The sequence below is a fragment of the Bubalus bubalis genome, chromosome 1, assembly GCF_019923935.1.
Source record: "Bubalus bubalis isolate 160015118507 breed Murrah chromosome 1, NDDB_SH_1, whole genome shotgun sequence".
Classification (NCBI taxonomy): domain Eukaryota; kingdom Metazoa; phylum Chordata; class Mammalia; order Artiodactyla; family Bovidae; genus Bubalus; species Bubalus bubalis.
Genome location: NC_059157.1, coordinates 30803197 through 30822637, shown reverse-complemented (window position 1 = coordinate 30822637; position 19441 = coordinate 30803197). Strand labels below are relative to the sequence as shown.

Genomic DNA, 19441 nt, shown 5'->3' with positions numbered 1-19441 from the left:
CTCGGCTCCAGGGTGGACACAGAGTGAATTCTAGAACTGACCACACTTCCTGCCTCCCAGAAAGACTCGGTTCTGGCTAAACGCCCGCTCTGGGCCAGAGTACTGTTGGTAAAAACCCAGCTATGTAAGCCTCCACGTGGGGCTGAGACCAAGCGGGAACTAGAGAGATGAACTGGACTAAGGAGGCTGAGGGAGTCAGGGAGGAGAGAAAACATGGGGCCAAGTGCCCGCCCTGCCCTGCACAGCAGGGGGCTTCCTACCGTGACTGCCCCGCCCCCAACCCCTCCCAAAGCGGGGGAACAGAGCTACAGTGGTGAGGATGCTGGTGATAACGAGTGCAGCAGTAGAAGCAACTGACAAAAGAGAAGCAATGGAAAAGGAATGAAGGCTAACTCCTTTGCTTGGACTTTACAAAGATTAATAACAAATACTCTTGGCAGACTGCCTCATTTATCTCGAAAAACTCTATCTAAACACACAAGGGAGGCGGCAAGGTCTCTCTGGGTGTGGTCTCCCTGACCCTTAGAATGAGAGGATGTGTGTCCTGAACACCTGCAGTGCCTTGGGCCTTGCGATCTACAGCAGAGGAAAAAGAACCCCAGAGTAGTTCAAGAGTGTGGTTGCACGAACGAACACCCTCGCCCGTCCTTCAGGTCTCAGGGCGTGTCTGGATGCCCAGGCTCAGCTGGGTAGTCCTTACGGGCACTCCTGCAGCATTCCTGGTTCATCTCCAGATTGTGATTCTTCACACTGTGCTCTAATCACCCATTTATGTATTCTTCTCCCCTCTAAACTCTGGGGTTCTTTCGCCCTGGGTTGCATTCATTCTCCATGTATCTCAACTGAGCCTAGGATCTGGCATACAGTAGGAGCTCTGTAACTGTCGGTCGAAGGCATAACAATAGTAAGTGCTCAGTGTGTGTGTGCGCGTGCTAGGTCACTTCAGTTGTGTCCGATTCTTTGTGACCCCATGGACTGTATAGCCCACCAGGCTCCTCTACCCATTGGATTCTCCAGGCAAGAATAATGGAGTGGGTTGCCGTGTCCTCCTCCAGGGGATCTTCCAAACCCAGAGATCGAACCTGCATCTTCTGCATTGCAGGTGGATTTTTTACAGCTGAGGCACAGAGTGGGGAAGCCCCAAGTGCTCAATAAATGAGGGCTTTTTATGCATTATCAGAATTCATCCTTACAGCAACCCTATCAGGCACGAATACCAAAAACAGTGAGTTCAAGATGGTTGTCCATATCACTCAGCTCATGAGAAGCGGAACCAGCACTGAGACCCCGGTGGGGCTGACTCGACATCCTGACCCAACACCCTGAAAGGACTCAGCAGCCCACACCAATGGGGAAACATTCTGCTTAGCCCAACTGACTTGTGGAAACGGTTCTCATTCGGCTATTGGGTCCCGCCAACCCCAAGAAAGCCGGGTGTGAGGCGCCATGAAGGCAGCGGCGAGACCTAGTCGCTCTCATTTCCTGGCGTGAGCTCTGTTGGATGTGCCTCCAGGCTGTGGGTCTGTGGTGAAGAGTGTCCCCAGAGAAAAGCTTGGGCAGATTCTGCAGGTGAGGAAATAGGCCAAAAAGGATGGAAGGAGTTGCTCAAGGCCTCACAGACCTGAGTTGCGGCTGCTGTGCTGTGTGTACTTAGTCGCTCAGTCGTGTCTGACTCTGTGACCCTGTGGCCTGTAGCCCACCAGACTCCTCTGTCCATGGGATTCTCCAGGCAACAATACTGAAGTGGGTTGCCACACCCTCCTCCAGGGCATCTTCCCAACCCAGGGATCGAACCCAGGTCTCTCGCACTGCAGATGGATTCTTTACAGTCTGAGCCACCAGGAAAACCCAAGAATACTGAAGAGGGTAGCCTATTTCTTCTCCAGGGGGAGTCATGACTAGGACTGGAAATTGTGAACCTTTCACGTCCAGGGTCAGGACACCACAAGCCCAGGCTTTCAAATGTCCACACCGATGCCATTCACTGCACAGGGATGGAGTCCAGAGTAGGTTCAGCCCTGCATCTTCCTTCTCCATGGTCATGCTCAGCAAGAGGGCACAACCTTTAATGATACTGTGATGCTCTCATACCTCGAGGTATACTTCATTCATGGTTTGAAGGAGACACGGCTTTCAAGGTAAGGGAGATTGCCAGTCAAGCATGATTTTCTCTTTTTAGAACAAAACAGACTGGTCCTTCTTTAACAAATACCGTGTCCTCTCTCCTCCACGATGTTGTTCAGTTGCTAAGACTTGTCCGACTCTGTGACCCCATGGACAGCAGCACACGAGGCTTCCCTGTCCTTCACTATCTCCCAGAGCTTGCTCAAACTCATGTCCATTGAGTTGGTGATGCCATCTAACCCTCCCATCCTCTCTCTCCCCCTTCCCCTCCTGCCCTCAATTTTTTTAGCATCAGGGTCTTTTCCAATGAATCGGCTGTTCACATCAAGTGGCCAAAGCATTGAAGTTTCAGCTTCAGCATCAGTCCGTCCTCTATGGTGGGGACTAGGTTCAGTTATTATTTGGTTGTTTCTCACAAATAATATTATCATCATTCATCCTTGCTAACATGTGGATGCCTAATAACAAATCCCCCTGCATTTACAGACAGCAGAGAATAAAACGTCCCTGAGGGTCCCCATAACGTAGGCAGTGGGGAAAAGTTCTTACTCAGGAATGGCATTTTCATACCAATCCCTAAACTTTTTTGAGGCCTATGTTCATTACACTGAGGGGATGATGGCATTTCCTTCACCATGTTTGCGCATAATGGAACTTTCCACAAAATCATACCCTCAGACATGCCTCCGCATTTAGCTGCCTTGTGTACTTGAGCCTGGAGCATCCCAGACGTGCTGGTCCACACAGTACCTCCTGTTTTCTGTGCACACCTCCAGGGTGGGGCTTGGACGTGGGGAGAATTTCACAGGGTTGACTGGTTGCCCCGAAGTTCAATGAAATGCTTTCAGGTCACTACGTTTTAGACACTGCACCTTAATACAGCAGCCACCGGGCTGGCTTCTTTAAGGCTATTTGGTATATTCATAAATCTCCATGTGGTCAGAAAGCTAGTAAGTCTCACAGGTTTACCTGATGGCTTTGTGTCGGGAAGCTGTCAACCCCAGATGCCAGGAACACTGGAGCTGCGATGCTTGTGATTTGGGGATTTATATGCATGCCTTTTGTGAAAGACGTCTATGTGGGAGCACGTTGATTCATGAGGGACTGGAGTCTTCAAGGGCTGAGCGCGCTTGCCTGTTTGGAGCTTAGCTGACAAATTCTTGGTGGCCAGCTGTTTTCCACATGGGTCTGGTCTCCATCACAGGTCAGCTCATTTGTAACGGAGGGGCCGGGTGAGGAGCGACAGATGGGAACGCCTACAGATCTGTTTCTGGCCCTTTATAGCCTCCAGCCCAGGAACCATGCCAGAAGGACATGTGGCCATGAGCCCAGTTACCTGAAAGCTATGTGGGGCCCCCAGCCCTGGGGTTTCAGGGACACCCAGATCTCCCATCACCTTAGGATTCTGTCCAGATCTCTTTGCAATGTAAAAAAGTTCAGAATGTCACATCCACTTTCCTTACTGAAGTGGATTGGAAAGAAGGAATTAGGCAGAAAGAAATGGAGGCGGTTTAAAGGGATAGTTGAAATTGTTGACTATGAAAAAATTCAAGACTTAGAAGTTAAGTCAGTTTCCCTGACTCTCGTCTGCTATTCAGGAGAGCTCTACTGACCTGTGTTTTTTCAAACTAGGTGTGATGATAGTTCCATGGGGAAGAAGAAAAAAGCTTTTATGTTCTAATATGCCAATAGGCTTTGTACATTTCCAAGAAGATGGCAGAGCAGGCAATTTCTCCAAACTTTTTCCACCACAGATCTTCCCTTTTTTTTTTTTTTTTTTTTTGTCAAAACCTTATCAATGTCTTCTGAGAGCCAAGCATTCACTATATCACGATTAGAGAAACGCTGACATTCACATGGCTTCTCTACTATCCATCAACATAAAGAATAAAGTCCCAAATACCTAGAGACTTCCTTGCCCTCAATTCAGCGTTTCCAAAGACCGTTCCTACCTAAAATTTCTCATGCTAGCAGGTAGCAATTACCACGTGAAAGGCTCACCACCTCTCTGAAACATCGTGCCACCTGTCCCAAAGGGTTCTTAATCCATTAAAGCATTCTTTATTGGTCCTGGAAACAAGGAAGAACCCTGGCATGGCTAAGAATTTGGGACACTCACTTGAAGACATCAAGAGCGCCGCTGACTGCATTGACAAAATTGATATCCGTTGGGACAGATTTATACTCGAGGCAGTAAGTAGGTCTGACACCAAGAATCTCAACTTCACAGCCTAAGGAGGAGAAAGATGGTAAATGGTTACCTTCTTCAGTAATCAAGGTAGGGTCATAGGACAATTTTAGGAAGCAAATAACATTAGTCGAAACAAAAATTTTTGTTCCTTTTTATTAAATAAAAATGTATTACTGATAGGTGGTGTATTTAGCTCTAATTTTGTTTAAGTGGGTCTTAAATGTCATTTCTATACAACACTTGGGTAGGAGAAGAGGGTGACTGAGGATGAGATGGTCAGATGGCATCACAGACTCAATGGACATTGAGTCAACGGAGTTTGAGCAAACTCTGGGAGATAGTGAAGGACTGCATGCTGCAGTCCATGGGATCGCAAAGAGTCGAACACAACTGAGTGATTGAATGATGGATGACGGTACAACACTGGTATCTTCTGACAAGAACTGGCAAAGTTGGTTAATGGTTATCTTTCTCAGTTTGAAACAATGACAAAAATTAATTAGAACACAAAATGTCTCAACTTTTTTTCCTATAGAATTTTTACAACTACTAATTCTTCTAGTGTATCTTTGCCTGTTCTAGAATCAAGTAGAGAAAGTGAAAGTGAAAGTCGCTCAGTCATATCTGACTCTTTACAACCCAGTAGACTATCCAGTCCATGGAATTCTCCAGTCCAGAATATCGGAGTGGGAAGCCTTTCCCTTCTCCAGGGGATCTTCCCAACCCAGGGATCGAACCCAGGTCTCTCGCACTGTAGGCAGATTCTTTACCAGCTAAGCCACAAGGGAAGCCCAGTATCAGGTATAAGGTAGTATCTGACTAGCTTGGGAACAATAGTCTGACTGGACTCAGAAGTACTGTACTGATGGAAATGCCTAAAAATCACTGACTTCAAGCAAGGATTCTAAGCTAAACTTTTGCCTCTTCCAAAATGAAGTAAAAGAATGAAAGGCATTTAGATGTTAGGAGCTGCTGTGGCCTCAGTTTTTTCGTCACAGGCCCTGAACAAGTTGAAATGGTTGCCCTAAGAAAGAGCCACCAAACCTTATCATCAGAAAATAGAGCAGGAGAGGAATGAGCCAGCCTCAGTTTAAAATAGTTGAGTCTGTTTCTTGGGCACCAACTAGGTCGCTATGTTCAGACATAGCATCTCCATCCGGTTTTGTTCCAGAATCTAGCCTAGTGGGAGAGGACCTCTTGAAAACAGTGTCAGACTTGAAGTCTAAAGTGAGGTGCCTGTTTTCTGGGTGGTAAGGGAGCTCAGACACAGGCACATGTAATTCAGATATTGTTTCCTCCTGGAAGCTTTCCTCGAATCCCCATTTGGACTCAGTCTTATAGACTGTGTCTGCCTGCTGTGTTGGGGGATGGAGGTGGAAAGAAAGAGATGCCCAAGCGATGAGAGCAGTGGAAACAAGAGTTCAAAGGGAGAAACAATAAGGTGTGTGGAGACCAGCAAGTAGGGCACATTCCCAGGCAAGGAGGGGTCTGGAGGCCAGACGGTCTTTCTTGTAGCCCAGAGAAAATGAGTCCCATGTAAACTTGGCATAATCCTTATGAATCCTATATAATACTGGATCGTGCCTCCATTTTATCAGGAGAAACTGAGTCAGAAAGGTGGCGAGATTGTCCCACTGCCACAGTGCAAGTGTGAGGAGGAGCTAGCATTAGAATCTAGGGTTACCTGACTCTGAAACTTCAGGTATTCTTTTAAAATAGTACCTGATGAATTCAGACATGCATGGACAGAAATTATGGAAACTAAAGACAGAGATATTGCAATACTATTAAGATTTACTCAAGTTTATTGAGAAATAAGTCAAAATAAAAGAATCTAAGAATGAATAAGATAGGGTTTTAAAATAAAACAACAGCAAATGATGAAGTCTCCAAAAACAGTTAAGTATTAGTAATAAGTATTAATGTAATTATGTGAAAAATTTTTTTTGAAAAATAAGATGCATATTTTAAAAATGTTTAATAACCTGTATCCAAAGTTCCAAGTTATTTCAACAAAAATTAAAGGAAAAGCATTTTTATTTTTGTTAGCAGGAAGGAATCATTAATATATAGCTTTTATTCTAGACACTTATTTTAAATGATTGGAATATACAGAAAAAAACTATATGCATAACTTCCAAGTCACTAAAGGAAAAAAAAGATGCGTAAAAATCAAAGTACATGAGAAGTTTTTTTAGAAAGGAAATATCCAAGAAGAACTAATACTGAAAGCATAATTAAAGAGAAAATCAAATATACTTGTTTCAAAATCAATGTGAATGGGTTACACTCTATTCTTGCAAGAATGTCAACATGAAGTAACTATAAACTATTTTTTTTAATTTATAGTTTAAGCAAAAGGACACAGAAATGTTAGCTATAAAAGAGTAGACCAAAGAAACCCACCAAAAGTAAACCAAAAAATCAGGTCTATCAATAGTATTAAAGTTGATTATGGTCTCATAAGCCTGAAACAGCTACAAATCCACATTAATCATTTAGAATGTGAGTTAGTATTTATGTACAATAAATATACACAACACAACACACAGAAGGCTTGAAAATATAAAGTGCAAAATTACAGTCTTGGTGGGAGACTTTAATGACAGCTCAAGATATAAAGAATAAAGAAATATATAAGATATAGCTACATAAAGATACAGAGGCTTTGAATGTTAGTATCAATAAGTTGTACTCAATGTGTGTGTGAGCTCAGTCACCTCAGTCATGTCCAACTCTTTGCGACCCTATGGACTGTAGCCCACCAGGCTCCTCTGCCCATGGAATTCTCCAGGCAAGAATACTGGAGTGGGTTTCCATGTCCTCTTCCAGGGGATCTTCCCAACCCAGGGACCAAACCAGGGTCTCCTGCACTGCAGGCGAATTCTTTACCATCTGAGCCACCTGGGAAGCCCAAGTTGTAGTCAATAGACATTGAAAATTTATCTTATTATTATTGAATCTTATTACTATAGAATTCTTATAAGAATGGAATTATTATAAAAATACAACAGTTGGAAAAGCTGACCATATTCTCATCCACAGAGAAAATCTCAATAACTTCCCAAAAGTAGAAACTTTATAGCACAATGCATATTATCTCTGACCACAGGTAATAAAACTAGAAATTAATCCTAACAGTTAACTAAAAATAAATCCAACTCATTATAAATAAAAAAGAAAACCTCTGTGAAACTTGATGTAAAGAGGAAATGAAAACTTCACTGACAGGCTAGTTATTAACAATGGTGAAAATTCTACATTTCAGAACTTCGTGGGACACGTTTTCATTTAGGTCAGAAGCAAATAGGAACATTGCCGTCACCACTGCCACTTGTTACTGTTACAGAACTTCTTATCAAGGCAATCAACAAGAAGCAGAAATAAAAAAGGAGTGCTGGAGTCAGGAGGCATGCACGAGCATTCCTCTATGGGAACATTTGAAAAAAACTTTTTGTCACCCGTGGCAAAATACTCATTTTGCTTCATGACACAGAACACACACACTCACAGAAGAAACAGATGTTGCGTCAAACTATGTGCAATGCATGCTGATATCCTTGTTCTATTCTGTTTTACGTAGGTTTTTTAAAACACTGGTCTGTGATCCATGTTTAATATCATGTCCTTGTGAATCAAGACCAGTGTTTGAAAAACACCAATATGAGGGCATGCGCCTAGGAATGAATTTCTGGGTCGCACTCCTCTATAGTGGCAACGTTAGGTAATACTTTTGCCATTTTGATTGTATACATGCTTTGCCTTGCAAGCCACTTCAGAAAACATATTCTAAGATAATAGAGTTGCATATACAAGCATCTTTAATACAATATTATTTAGAATATGAAATAAAGAAGCAATTTAAACATTTGGTAATAGAGGTATGTTTAAATTATGGCACATCCAAATAATGAAATGCCATACAGGAATTAAAATTATGTCATTTGTATTCACTGGCATACTATTTTATGTGAAAAGAGGTTAGTGAATAGTTGGTAAAGGAATTATCTCATTTTTGTAAATATTTAAAAGATGATTGTGTCTAAGAAAGAGTGGAAGTGAATATAACAAAATATAAGAAAGGGTAAAATTTCAGTGGCTGATTTGGTAGACTTATTCTTGGCTAAACTGAAGTCATTCCGAAGTTCCTTTCCATCCCTTAGTATAAAAAGAGGGAAACTTTCTCAAGTGCCCAGGCTCACTTATGACTAGGAATGGTCACGTGACCCACCACTGGCATTGATATCTGCTGAGATGCTTCGAGTGGGAAGCTTTGCTTCCACATAAAAAATAAACATGAGGTGCCAGCACAATCTCTTTTCCCCTTTTGCAGTTAGGAATGTAGGTTGTAAGGATATGATCTCTGGACTGGGGGCAGCCGTTTTGAAACCATGAGTCAACAAGCATGAAGATAAAAAGTTAATATGCCAATATGGAGCAGAAGGATAGAAAGAGCCTAGGTTTTTCAAAGGACATGTTAAGCTGCTGAACCACATAAAGTACATACTTCTTATGTGATACAAAGAAATTCCTATGTGTTTAGCCATTGTACACTGTTGGCTAGGTTTTCTAAAATTTGCGCTAAGTAGTTTCTAACTGATACAAAAGGATCATAGTTGACTTTTAAATTTCTATTATTGCTTATTGAATTGAACAAACTTTCCTAAAATAAATACCTGTTATTTTTGTAATAAGAAACCAAAGACATTTTTTAGTTGTAACTTCCAACTTCCTTCCAAAAGACACATTAGGACACAGAAGTTCTAGTATGAATATCCACTTTTTAAAAATTATGAGTAATGCTGATATAAACATTCTTGTACACATTCTTGGATGCACTTAGGTATGCATTTCTGTTGTAATCTGCATAGGAATAGATTTGCTAAATTTGGGATATGCGTATGTTCACCTTTATTATCAGATACTTTCGAAGAGTTTTTCAAAGCTGTCAAATTAATTTGCTCCTCCCAGCACTATATGAGCCTGTGTTTCTCCACCCTTTTCATCACTTGGATGTGTAACTATTAATTTCCATTTAAGAATGACTTTAGTTGCATTCTACTTCATTATATGTTCAGTTCAGTTCAGTCGCTCAGTCGTGTCTGACGCTTTGCGACCCCATGAATCACAGCACACCAGGCCTCCCTGTCCATCACCAACTCCCGGAGTTCATTCAGACTCACGTCCATCGAGTCAGCGATGCCATCCATCCATCTCATCCTCTGTCGTCCCCTTCTCCTCCTGCCCCCAATCCCTCCCAGCATCAGGGTCTTTTCCAATGAGTCAACTCTTCGCGTGAGGTGGCCAAAGTACTGGAGTTTCAGCTTTAGCATCATTCCTTCCAAAGAAATCCCAGGGCTGATCTCCTTCAGAATGGACTGGTTGGATCTCCTTGCAGTCCAAGGGACTCTCAACAGTCTTCTCCAACATCACAGTTCAAAAACATCAATTCTTCATTATATGTAGTATTTTCATTATTCCTCAGTCTAAGATATTTTCCAAATTTCCATACTTACTTCTTTGAACTATGAGTTATTTAGAAGTCTCTGGTTATTTTACAAATGTGTGGATTTAAATTTTTCTACTATCAACCATAATTGCACTGTAGTCAGAGAACACATTCTGTATAATTTCATACAGTTCCAATTTGTTAAGAAATGCCCTATGGCTAACATACGGTCATTTTTGACAAACGTTCCATGTACACTTGGGAGTGATGGGTATTTAGCAGTAGCTGGGTACAGAGTTCTAGTAATATCAATTAGGTAAATATGTTAATTATGTTATATAAATTTTCTGTATCTTTCTAACCTTTTTCTTTTTATCAATTACTGAGAAAGATGTCTTAAAAATCTATCATCATTGTGAATTTACTCATGTCTCCTTTTAGTTTCATCAATGTTTGCTTTATTTATTTTGAGATTGTATAATTAGGAGCATTAAAATTTAGAATTATTACAACTTCTTGGTAGATTGAACTTTTATATCAACACCAACTGTTGTTTATTTAAAAACAGTCAAAGCTTAGGGTCTGCACTAGCTAATGTTATAGCTGTACCAGCTCTCCTTTGCTGAGTGAGTGTGTGCTGTGTCTTTAAAAAATGCTATCACTTTCAACATTTCTGCATACTTACATTTAATGTAAGTTGTTTTGTTTTACCTTTTGGCCGTACTGCACAGCATCTGGGATCTTAGTTCCCCGACCAGAAGTGGAACCTCTGCCCCCTGCAGTGGAAGCCCGGAGTCTTAGCTACTGAACCATCAGGGAAGTCCCAATGTACATCTTTTATAAGCAGCATATATTAGTTTTTGTTTTTTAATCCAGTCTGATAATAGCTGTTTTTAATGTAAATTTCTATTAAAGCTTAACAAAAACACATACAGAGTGAATAAATGATAAATATACTGTTGAACAAATTCTGACAAAGTAAATGCAGCTGTGTAGCCTGCACCCAGCCCAGGAAACAGAACATGACCTTCACGTACGAGTACTTCTCACGCCCCCTTTTAGTCACTGCCCTTCCAAGTGTAAACACTATTCTAACACTGTAGATTAGCTTTACCTGCTTTTGAACTTTATATAAATAGACTCCTTCAGAGTAATTGGAATATTTAATGAAATATTAGTTAAAAAAAAAAACAACTTCTACATGTAATGGACTCAAGGAAATTTTTGTGCTTAAATCAGCCACCCAAATACATGTCTTGAATTTATGATGCATTTGATAGCTTTTGTCTCCTTTCTTAATTCCTTTCAGATTATGTATGTACGATTATTGCTGTTCAATTTTCTCTCCTCTATTACCATGTATTTATATATTTTAATTAACCTCTATCGGTTAGCCTAAGCCTAAAGCCTAGCCTAAGCCCTAAAGATGATTTTTTTAAATTGAAATATTGGTTTATTGAAATATAAATTTGTACTCCCATAACTTTCCAGGCAATGCAAAGAGACATTTGAACACTTCAACTCTGAATTTTACATTTCTCCCACTTTCTACGCTTCTCTTGCCATGTATTTTAATTCCTTATGAATTTTTAATCTAAAAATTATTGCGAAATATTACTATTATTATTAACTTATCTTTTTCTACACTTACTCTTTCTGTGGCTCTTCATTCCTTCCTCCACCTCTCCGCTTCCATTTGTGATCATTTTTCTTCTGCCTAAAGAGTTTTGCCTTTCCTCTACTCTAAACCTGCTGGCAATAAGTTCTCTCAGCTCTCTGTCTCTAGAAGAAAAAAATCATTATTTTGCCTCCATTTCTGAAGGATATTTTTCACTGAATACAGAGAAATGTTTTCCTTCCGTCGCTTTGGGAGTATCATTGCATTGTCTTTCTGGATTCCAACGTTTCTTTTGGAAAGTCGGCTGTCAGTCCTATCCATGCCTCTTTGCACAATTTTATGCTGCTGCTGTGAGGATTTTCTCATTGTCTAAGGAGTCAGCAGTTCTCATAGCCACGGTGTTCTCTCCCGGGCTTCACAGCACTTCTTGAGTCTGTGACTCGATATTTCTGGTCCATTTTGGAAAGTTCTCAAACGTCATCTCTCAAATGTCACTTGTGTCTTATCCTCTCTCTCCAACCCTTCCTCATGCGGCCTTTTCATGATGTCCCGTATGTCTTGAACATTCTTTCCTGACTTTTTTCATCCTGTTGCCTATTTAAGCTGGAGCGCTGTCTTCAGCTCTAGAATTCACTTTTTTTAAAAAGGTTCTAGTTTACTAGTACAAGTCTCCATTTCATCACTTAGTTCTTTTATCACACCTCTCTTTAGGTCGTCTTGTATCTGGATCAGTGGGTTTGAGTCTATTGTCTACTGTGTTTCTCTTGATTTTTCAGTCAAGATCGGTCTATTTATTTCCTCTGTGTTTTCAGTAGGGCCTTGTTTTCCCATATTCTGTTTTTTTTTAAATAGCTGAATGCTCTCTATTGTATATGGAAAATTGTAGCTATCATTTGACATTCTGTATGTTATTAACTTCTTCTGGAAAGCATATGCTTTTGCTTATCATGGGCATGTAGACTATAGGCAGACCATCTTAACCCAGAGTGAATTTACTTTTTAAACTATTTATTTATTTGTCTGCACCGGGTCTTACTTGCAGCACATGGGATCATTCATCTGTGGCATGTGGGATGTAGTTCCCTGAGCAGGGATTGAATCCAGGCCCCCTGCACTGGGAGGGCTGAGTCTATACTAGGGAACCACTGTGGAGGCCCCAACCCAGAGTGAATTTAGTCAGAGATGAAGATGATTTGATTTTCCAGTAGTCATATATGAATGTGAGAGTTGGACTATAAAGAAAGCTGAGCACCGAAGAACTGATGCTTTTGAACTGTGGTATTGGAGAAGACTCTTGAGAGTCCCTTGGACTGCAAGGGGTGATCCAACCAGTCCATCTTAAAGGAAATCAGTCCTGAATGTTCACTGGAAGGACTGAGGCTGAAGCTGAAACTCCAATACTTTGGTCACCTGATGCGAAGAGCTGACTCATTTGAAAAGACACTGATGCTGGGAAAGATTGAAGGTGGGAGGAGAAAGGGATGACAGAGGATGAGACGGTTGGATGGCATCACTGACTCAATGGACATGAGTTTGAGTAAACTGTGGAAGTTGGTGATGGACAGGGAGGCCTGGCGTGCTTCAGTCCATGGGGTCGCAAAGAGTCAGACAAGACTGAGAGACTGAACTGAACTGAAGATGACTTGAAGTTCAGCTTGGGCTTTATGAGGGCTTCAGTCATCCAGAGGTCATCACCCCTTGTCTGCTTCTGCTGCTGCTGCTGCTAAGTCACTTCAGTTGTGTCTGACTCTGTGTGACCCCAGAGACGGCAGCCCATCAGGCTCCCCCATCCCTGGGATTCTCCAGGCAAGAACACTGGAGTGGGTTGCCATTTCCTTCTCCAATGCATGAAAGTGAAAAGTGAAAGTGAAGTCGCTCAGTCATGTCCGACTCTTAGTGACCCCATGGACTGCAGCCCACCAGGCTTCTCTGTCCATGGGATTTTCCAGGCAAGAGTACTGGAGTGGGGTGCCATTGCCTTCTCCGTGTCTGCTTCTAGTTCATTCTTACTTCAAGCATATTGTCTGTTATTGTCACAACTGAAAGTCTAGGATGTTTTCTATATCTTTTCTCCATGGTGACCCGTGAATCCCAATCTTTGTCATTTCCCCCATGCTGAGATCCTGTTAAAATCTCAGGTTAGTGTCTTAGTCTCTCAGGGGCTGCTTTTGAGGTCAGTGGTTGAATGGAGGAGAAATACGGTGCCAATTGTCAGATACACCCAGTTCTCTAGATCTTGGTCTGTGTCTGATGCATTACTTCCCCCCCAACACACACAATCCAGCAGAATTTTCAGTTGTTGCTGGAGAGAAGAGTTGTTTCAAAGTATCTTTGCCTGTCATTGTATCAAGTGGAATCCCAAATTTCAATAAATGATTTTTAAAAATAAAAAGTTAACAATTTTATTGGAAACACATCTCATAATGAAAGGAATAGGATCTTTTAAAAATCAGTTTGTATATGCATGGATGAATATGATGGATATGTAGAATGACACAAGTTTAGAATTGACTCTATTCCTATTTGTTAAGTCTAAGTGCTAAGACAGTAGTTTACATAAATAAGTAGATGGAAATAGAAATAGTTTGTCATTTAGTTCTTTGAACTGCATCTTTGAATGCTAACATTCACATAGTGATCTATCATCATAAATTTTTAAATACTGCTTCAGCTGACAATTCAATTAAGTTTTTCTTAAATAATTTAAAAGAAAGCATTGGAAGTTACTTGTTTTTTTTTTTTTTTTAGGTTTTGTTATTTTGTCACTCACTGCATGCATTCTTTTCTATACACCTACTCCAATATTTTGACCTGTTCCTTTGTTTGGGCCTGGAGGCTTTTAAATACTAGGGGAATGCACCTTAATAAGGTTCCTGATCACCAAGGGGTACCCCTTTCTTGTATAAAGTGGGAAAACGACGCATTTTTAACCAGAACAGACTTTGCACTATATATGAAAGGTGATGATCTTCAAAGAGATTCCTTTACTGGTGCTCTTGGAAATCCTTACAGTTTGAAGACCCCTGAACTAGGAAAACGGGCAGTAGTACTGCTACTCTAGGGGAGCTTCAGAAAGCAGCAGGGTTTAGAGTGTCATGGGGAGCTGGAGGTAAGATGTGATGGATGGCTGTCATTTATTCTCAGGCTTGTCCCCCAGCTGAAGCTCTAGCAGCCAAGCAGAGAGAGGGAAAACCTTCACTGCAGAGAAAACCAAGCATTATTGCTCACTGTCTCTGCAGATAAGCAGAAAGCCAGATGATGGAGTGAAAGGATTGTGTCTCAACTCAGCAGAGATACCCTGAATGCAAGTCCTGCGGGAACAGTTAATTTGGATAGAACCTATATACCTCCATGTGGATCCGGGAAGGGAGAGCCCAGTCCCCGAGTACACAGAAACGGCGGCCAGTGCAATCCTTCTGCGCACTCTGTCCTGAACGGTCTCTCCTGGGTGGAATTTCAAAAGGCAACACCAGTCACCAGACCTCTAGTATTGAAAACCCAGAATGAATAAATAACTGGCAAAGGAAACAGCCAGCCAGCAAAGACAGCCACGGTGCAGTGAAACATGGAATTAGTGAGTGGTAGTTTTAGAGAGGGCAAGGCTCATTATTCCTGGGAGAATTTGTGTGGGGGCTTGGTTTTATTTTCCTTAGTCTTTATCTGATGGAAATCAGTGCATCGGAGGGGCTGTGTTGCGTGGATCCCATGAGCTGTTTCTCTGGTCAGGAGTCTGTGGGCCCCTCTCTGGATCCACCACGGGCACCCTGCGGCTGCTTCCAGAACATTTTCATGGCTTCCCCAGGAGCGTGAGTCTGGTCAACTGAGGGCCTTCAGGTCACCCTAGCCGTGCCTGAGGAAAGCAGGGATTCCTGAATCTCTGCACGCCAGTCTGTGCGGAAACAAGGGCAGTGGCCTGGCTCTAGAAGTTTCAAAGACGAGCTGGGAACTTGGCAGAAAGCGTCTGGCAGGCCTTGGCTTTGCTGCATCTTGTTTCTTCGTGGTTCCCAGGGAACTTGGAAGGGAACTGCCCTTAATTAGGGCTCATTGTCTAGGTCCTCATCTTATCTTTGTCAGAAGTCTGTTTTCCCACCTCAGCAACCCAATAAAAATATCCTGAGCTGAAAATAAAGAGTTAGACGGAACTTAAAAGACAACCTAAGAGAACCACTAATCCCATGCACCTTTATGCAAACAAGAAAAAAAAAATTAAGGCTTTCTTCTTCAAAACACTTAACTTCCATCCACTGGAAAATTATTTTAATATATCCTAGCAACACTTGACTCTCTTGGGCCAAAATACTGTCAAAATAAACATGGGCATCTGTGACGGTGACAGTGTCAGCCAGGCCCCCACGGATGCAGCATCCGAACACAAGGAACAGCCCTTCGCAGCAGCCTCACGTCAGCCCTTTTTATTTTACAGCTGAGAAAGCAACGGTCTCAGGTGGAAGAGGTGACTGCCCCAAGGTCTCCTTGCCGTCTACTAATCAGCTTCCTGGCTCTGATACTTTCCTGCTGTTTTCCTGAATAATCCTTGCTTCCTGGCAGCTCCCTCCAAGGACCACCAAGCTGAGCCTGTGAAAATCACGCCTCTCCAAACTTCCTAGAACACAGGTCTCACCTTCCAAGTGCCGCTCGGCTTGCCAACTCTGATGCGTCTTGTAACAATAACCCCTGCGAGCTGCATTTTGTGCAGGTGTACGGCCGCTGAATACGTGTCTCTGGAGAGCTTATTAAAACAGCTAAGCCAATTAGCTCTCTTAGACACATGTAACCTTTTCCAGGGAGACACATCGGAGGCACAGGAGCTTGTGGGGACAAGTCCTTGGGGGAAGCTCGGCCTTTGATCTCAGAGACCCTTTCCTGGGTCCGCCTGGCCCACAGGGCTGGGAGGACTCTTCTGATCTGGGGACCTTGGGGCTGGGAGGACTGGCCTGGGCAAGGTGCCATAAGGGCTGGCCCGTGATCAGGGGCAGAGAGCTGAGATGAGAAGCACGCGTCCAATAGAGAGGATTGTGGAAACTCCACTGAGAATGACTCACTGGGCATAAGAGGTGACTGATAGGAACCCAAGGGCGGGGGCGGCATGTGCCCAACCCTGGCTGGGCAGCTGCTTTTGGAAGGCGGTGGGGAAACTTCACATTGTGAGGCCCAAAGTGGGTTGCGATCTCTGCCTCTGGGAGTCCGAAGGGAAAGTCTCTGTCCCGGGTCAGGGATGACACTTCTCCCCAGCAGACCCAGGTGAGGCGTGAGGGACCCCCCTGGCGCCCCCCTCTTACCAGCCACGAGCAGCTTCTTTGGGCCTCAGGCACATGATTCAAGATCATCGAAATCTTTCAAATGACTGCATGACCACAATGACGTTATGCTCCCCCCTGGGGCGGAGGGGGAAGGCGTCTTGACTGCTGCACACAGGGTGTCCCTACCAGAGCCTCCTCCCTGAACAGTGGTTTCCTGGTATTTGGATCCGAGAAGGCTTCCCTGGCGGCTCAGATGGTTAAAGGAAGGAACTTGGGGGGACACGTTTCAGTCTCCAGCAGCGTCTGTATCCTTATCTGGAGTGTCAGCTGCTGATCACAGTTACCCATTTCAGACTTTGTGTAGTCAATCGTTCAACTGTGTCCAATGCTTTGTGACCCCATGGACTGTAGCCTGCCAGGCTCCTCCGTCCATGGGATTTTCCCAGGCAAGAGTTCTGGAGTGGGTTGCCATTTCCTTCTCCAGGGGCTCTTCCTGACCTAGGGATCAAACCTGCATCTCTTGTGTCTCCTGCATTGGCTAGAAAAAAAAGCAAATAAACTTCCATTGGGCTAAATCTCTGAGACTCTGGGGCTTATCTGTTTCTACAACTGATACTAATCTAACTAATACTCCTTGTTCCCTGAACTCAAGTTCCCTTACCTACTAACACCTAAGTCCCTGGATCTTAAGATCTGGCCATTTCCAGTTTCTGAGCTCTTGGCTCCTGCCTTAGTCTCTCAGCTGCAACCTTGTTCTATTCTCTGTAGTTCCATGAACACAATATGCCCAGGCCTGTTCCTCTTCGAACCTTAGCACGTGTTTCTTTCTTATGCCTAAGATGCTCCTAGAAACCTGTCCACATTCGCATCCAATACCACGTCTGCCGTAGTCACAGCATCATCCACGGTGGGGGCTGACTGCAGACTCCTTGTCTGCCTTGAGACCTGAGATGTGCTTGTTTGTCATCAGAATATACCAACTCCTAGCAGGAGTCAGTCGGAGAAGGCAATGGCACCCCACTCTAGTACTCTTGCCTGGAAAATCCCATGGATGGAGGAGCCTGGTAGGCTGCGATCCATGGGGTCGCTAAGAGTTGGACACGACTGAGCGTCTTCACTTTCCCTTTTCACTTTCATGCATTGGAGAGGGAAATGGCAACCCACTCCAGTGTTCTTGCCTGGAGAATCCCAGGGACGGGGAGCCTGGTGGGCTGCTGTCTCTGGGGTCACACAGAGTCAGACACGACTGAAGTGACTTAGCAGCAGCAGCAGCAGCAGGAGTCAGTGGATTCACTAACCAGAACAAAAAAGGTGGTTTTTTTTTTTTTTCCTGTTTAATTGAAAAGTGTGGGAAAAAAAATGACAAATTTTATTCTTTGTACATTTTGTTTCCTTCAAAAACCAGTACGAGATGAGATACAATGATCATTGTCACTATACAAGCCCAGACTCTCCTGCAATAGAGGGAAATTAAAGAATACTGTGGGGTTATTATTATGAACCCTTCTTGATACTACACTGAAATTAAACAGCTACAGAGTTTGGAGCTGGCCAGTGATGCTGCAGATAATAAATCCAGATGCTGTCTTTGCCACCCCCACCATGCCCCTCGGCAGGGAACCTGGGGATGGCCACTCTCTCCGGGAAACTTTTCTTTCCTCTCGTCTCTGCAGCAAGTGGGGCCAACAGATTTCAGCTGGCCTGCTCTCCAGTGGGCCTTCCCCTGCCCCTGGGGTGACGTCAGGCCGCTCATCAGATGCCTTCAAAGGGTGATGTCACTCTCCTTCCTTGTACTTTTCATGGCTCTTCTGTCTTTCCTCCTGCTTCCAGAGCAACCCCTTTGCTTCCTCTGCAGCCTCACTCGCCCAATCTGATCCTCGAGCACCAGCTTCCCCCAGGCCTGGGACCCTCTCCTCTCTGCTTGTAGCCTCTCCCCTGGCTGACCTTCCTGGCCACAGTTTCATCACCCTGGGTCCTCCCTGTGCCACCTCAATGTATCTCCAGCTCCCCTCTCTGAGCTCTGGGCCTGTGACTTGACAGGGTCAACTCAGACATTCCTCTGCCTCCACACCACTCCTCTTTCAATTTCCCAGGTTAGGCAAAGACTTGCCCTCCCTCTGTACCAATCTGTAAGCCAGAAACCAAGTGTCCGGCTGGTCACTGCTCGATCCCTCCATCCCAGATCCAGTGCGTCACCAGGTCCTGGTGATTTTAACCCCTAAGTGTGTTCCCAACCCCCCCGTTTCTCCCCACCTCTGTTACCCTCGTCCACACTGTTCTCACCTCTCTCCTAGGTCCATGCAGGACCTTCCTGGTGGGCTGGCTGCCCTTCATCCACCCCCTCCGGATGCCTATGTTCCCCGCTCCAAGGCCCTGCCAGAGTTCTCTTATCAAATTTACATACTATGCTGTCCCCTCCTTCCTTAAGACCTTCCAGTGACTTTTAGTTCCTCTCAGGATAAGAATATATTTTTCAGTTGGCCCATGCATGGAGCCCGGCCTGACCTCAGCTTCTCTCCACCCCACCCACACCCCATCCATCCTCCTCTCCTGGTTTTTTGAACCTTCCAAGCTCCTCTCATCTCTTAACACATGTCATCTGCTCAGATCGGATGCTCCTTCCACCACTACCCTCCCGCCATGCCCTCAGGTGTTAATGTACATCGCCCTCTAGGGTGAAACCAGATCCCCTATTAGATGAGGTCATAAGGCAATCGACTTTTCGTCACTATACTTTAAAGAAGTGGACTTTTCATTTATCCGGGCAAGTTTTAGATTATCATCTGTCTCCTGGACTGGATGGATGGTAAGTTCCCTGG

At 43.7% G+C, this 19441-nt stretch overlaps 1 protein-coding gene across 3 annotated transcripts in view; it reads right to left on the bottom strand.

Annotated features, from left to right (window-relative positions):
* The window catches only part of ENPP6 (ectonucleotide pyrophosphatase/phosphodiesterase 6), a 99706-nt gene that overhangs the window by 23556 nt on the left and 56709 nt on the right, over window positions 1-19441 (bottom strand). For all 3 annotated transcript variants that reach the window (XM_044938437.2, XM_044938434.2, XM_006075123.4), the window contains exon 3: window positions 4244-4355. In XM_044938437.2, coding sequence (XP_044794372.2) covers window positions 4244-4355 — 112 coding nt within the window. The remainder of the gene's footprint in view (window positions 1-4243; window positions 4356-19441) is intronic.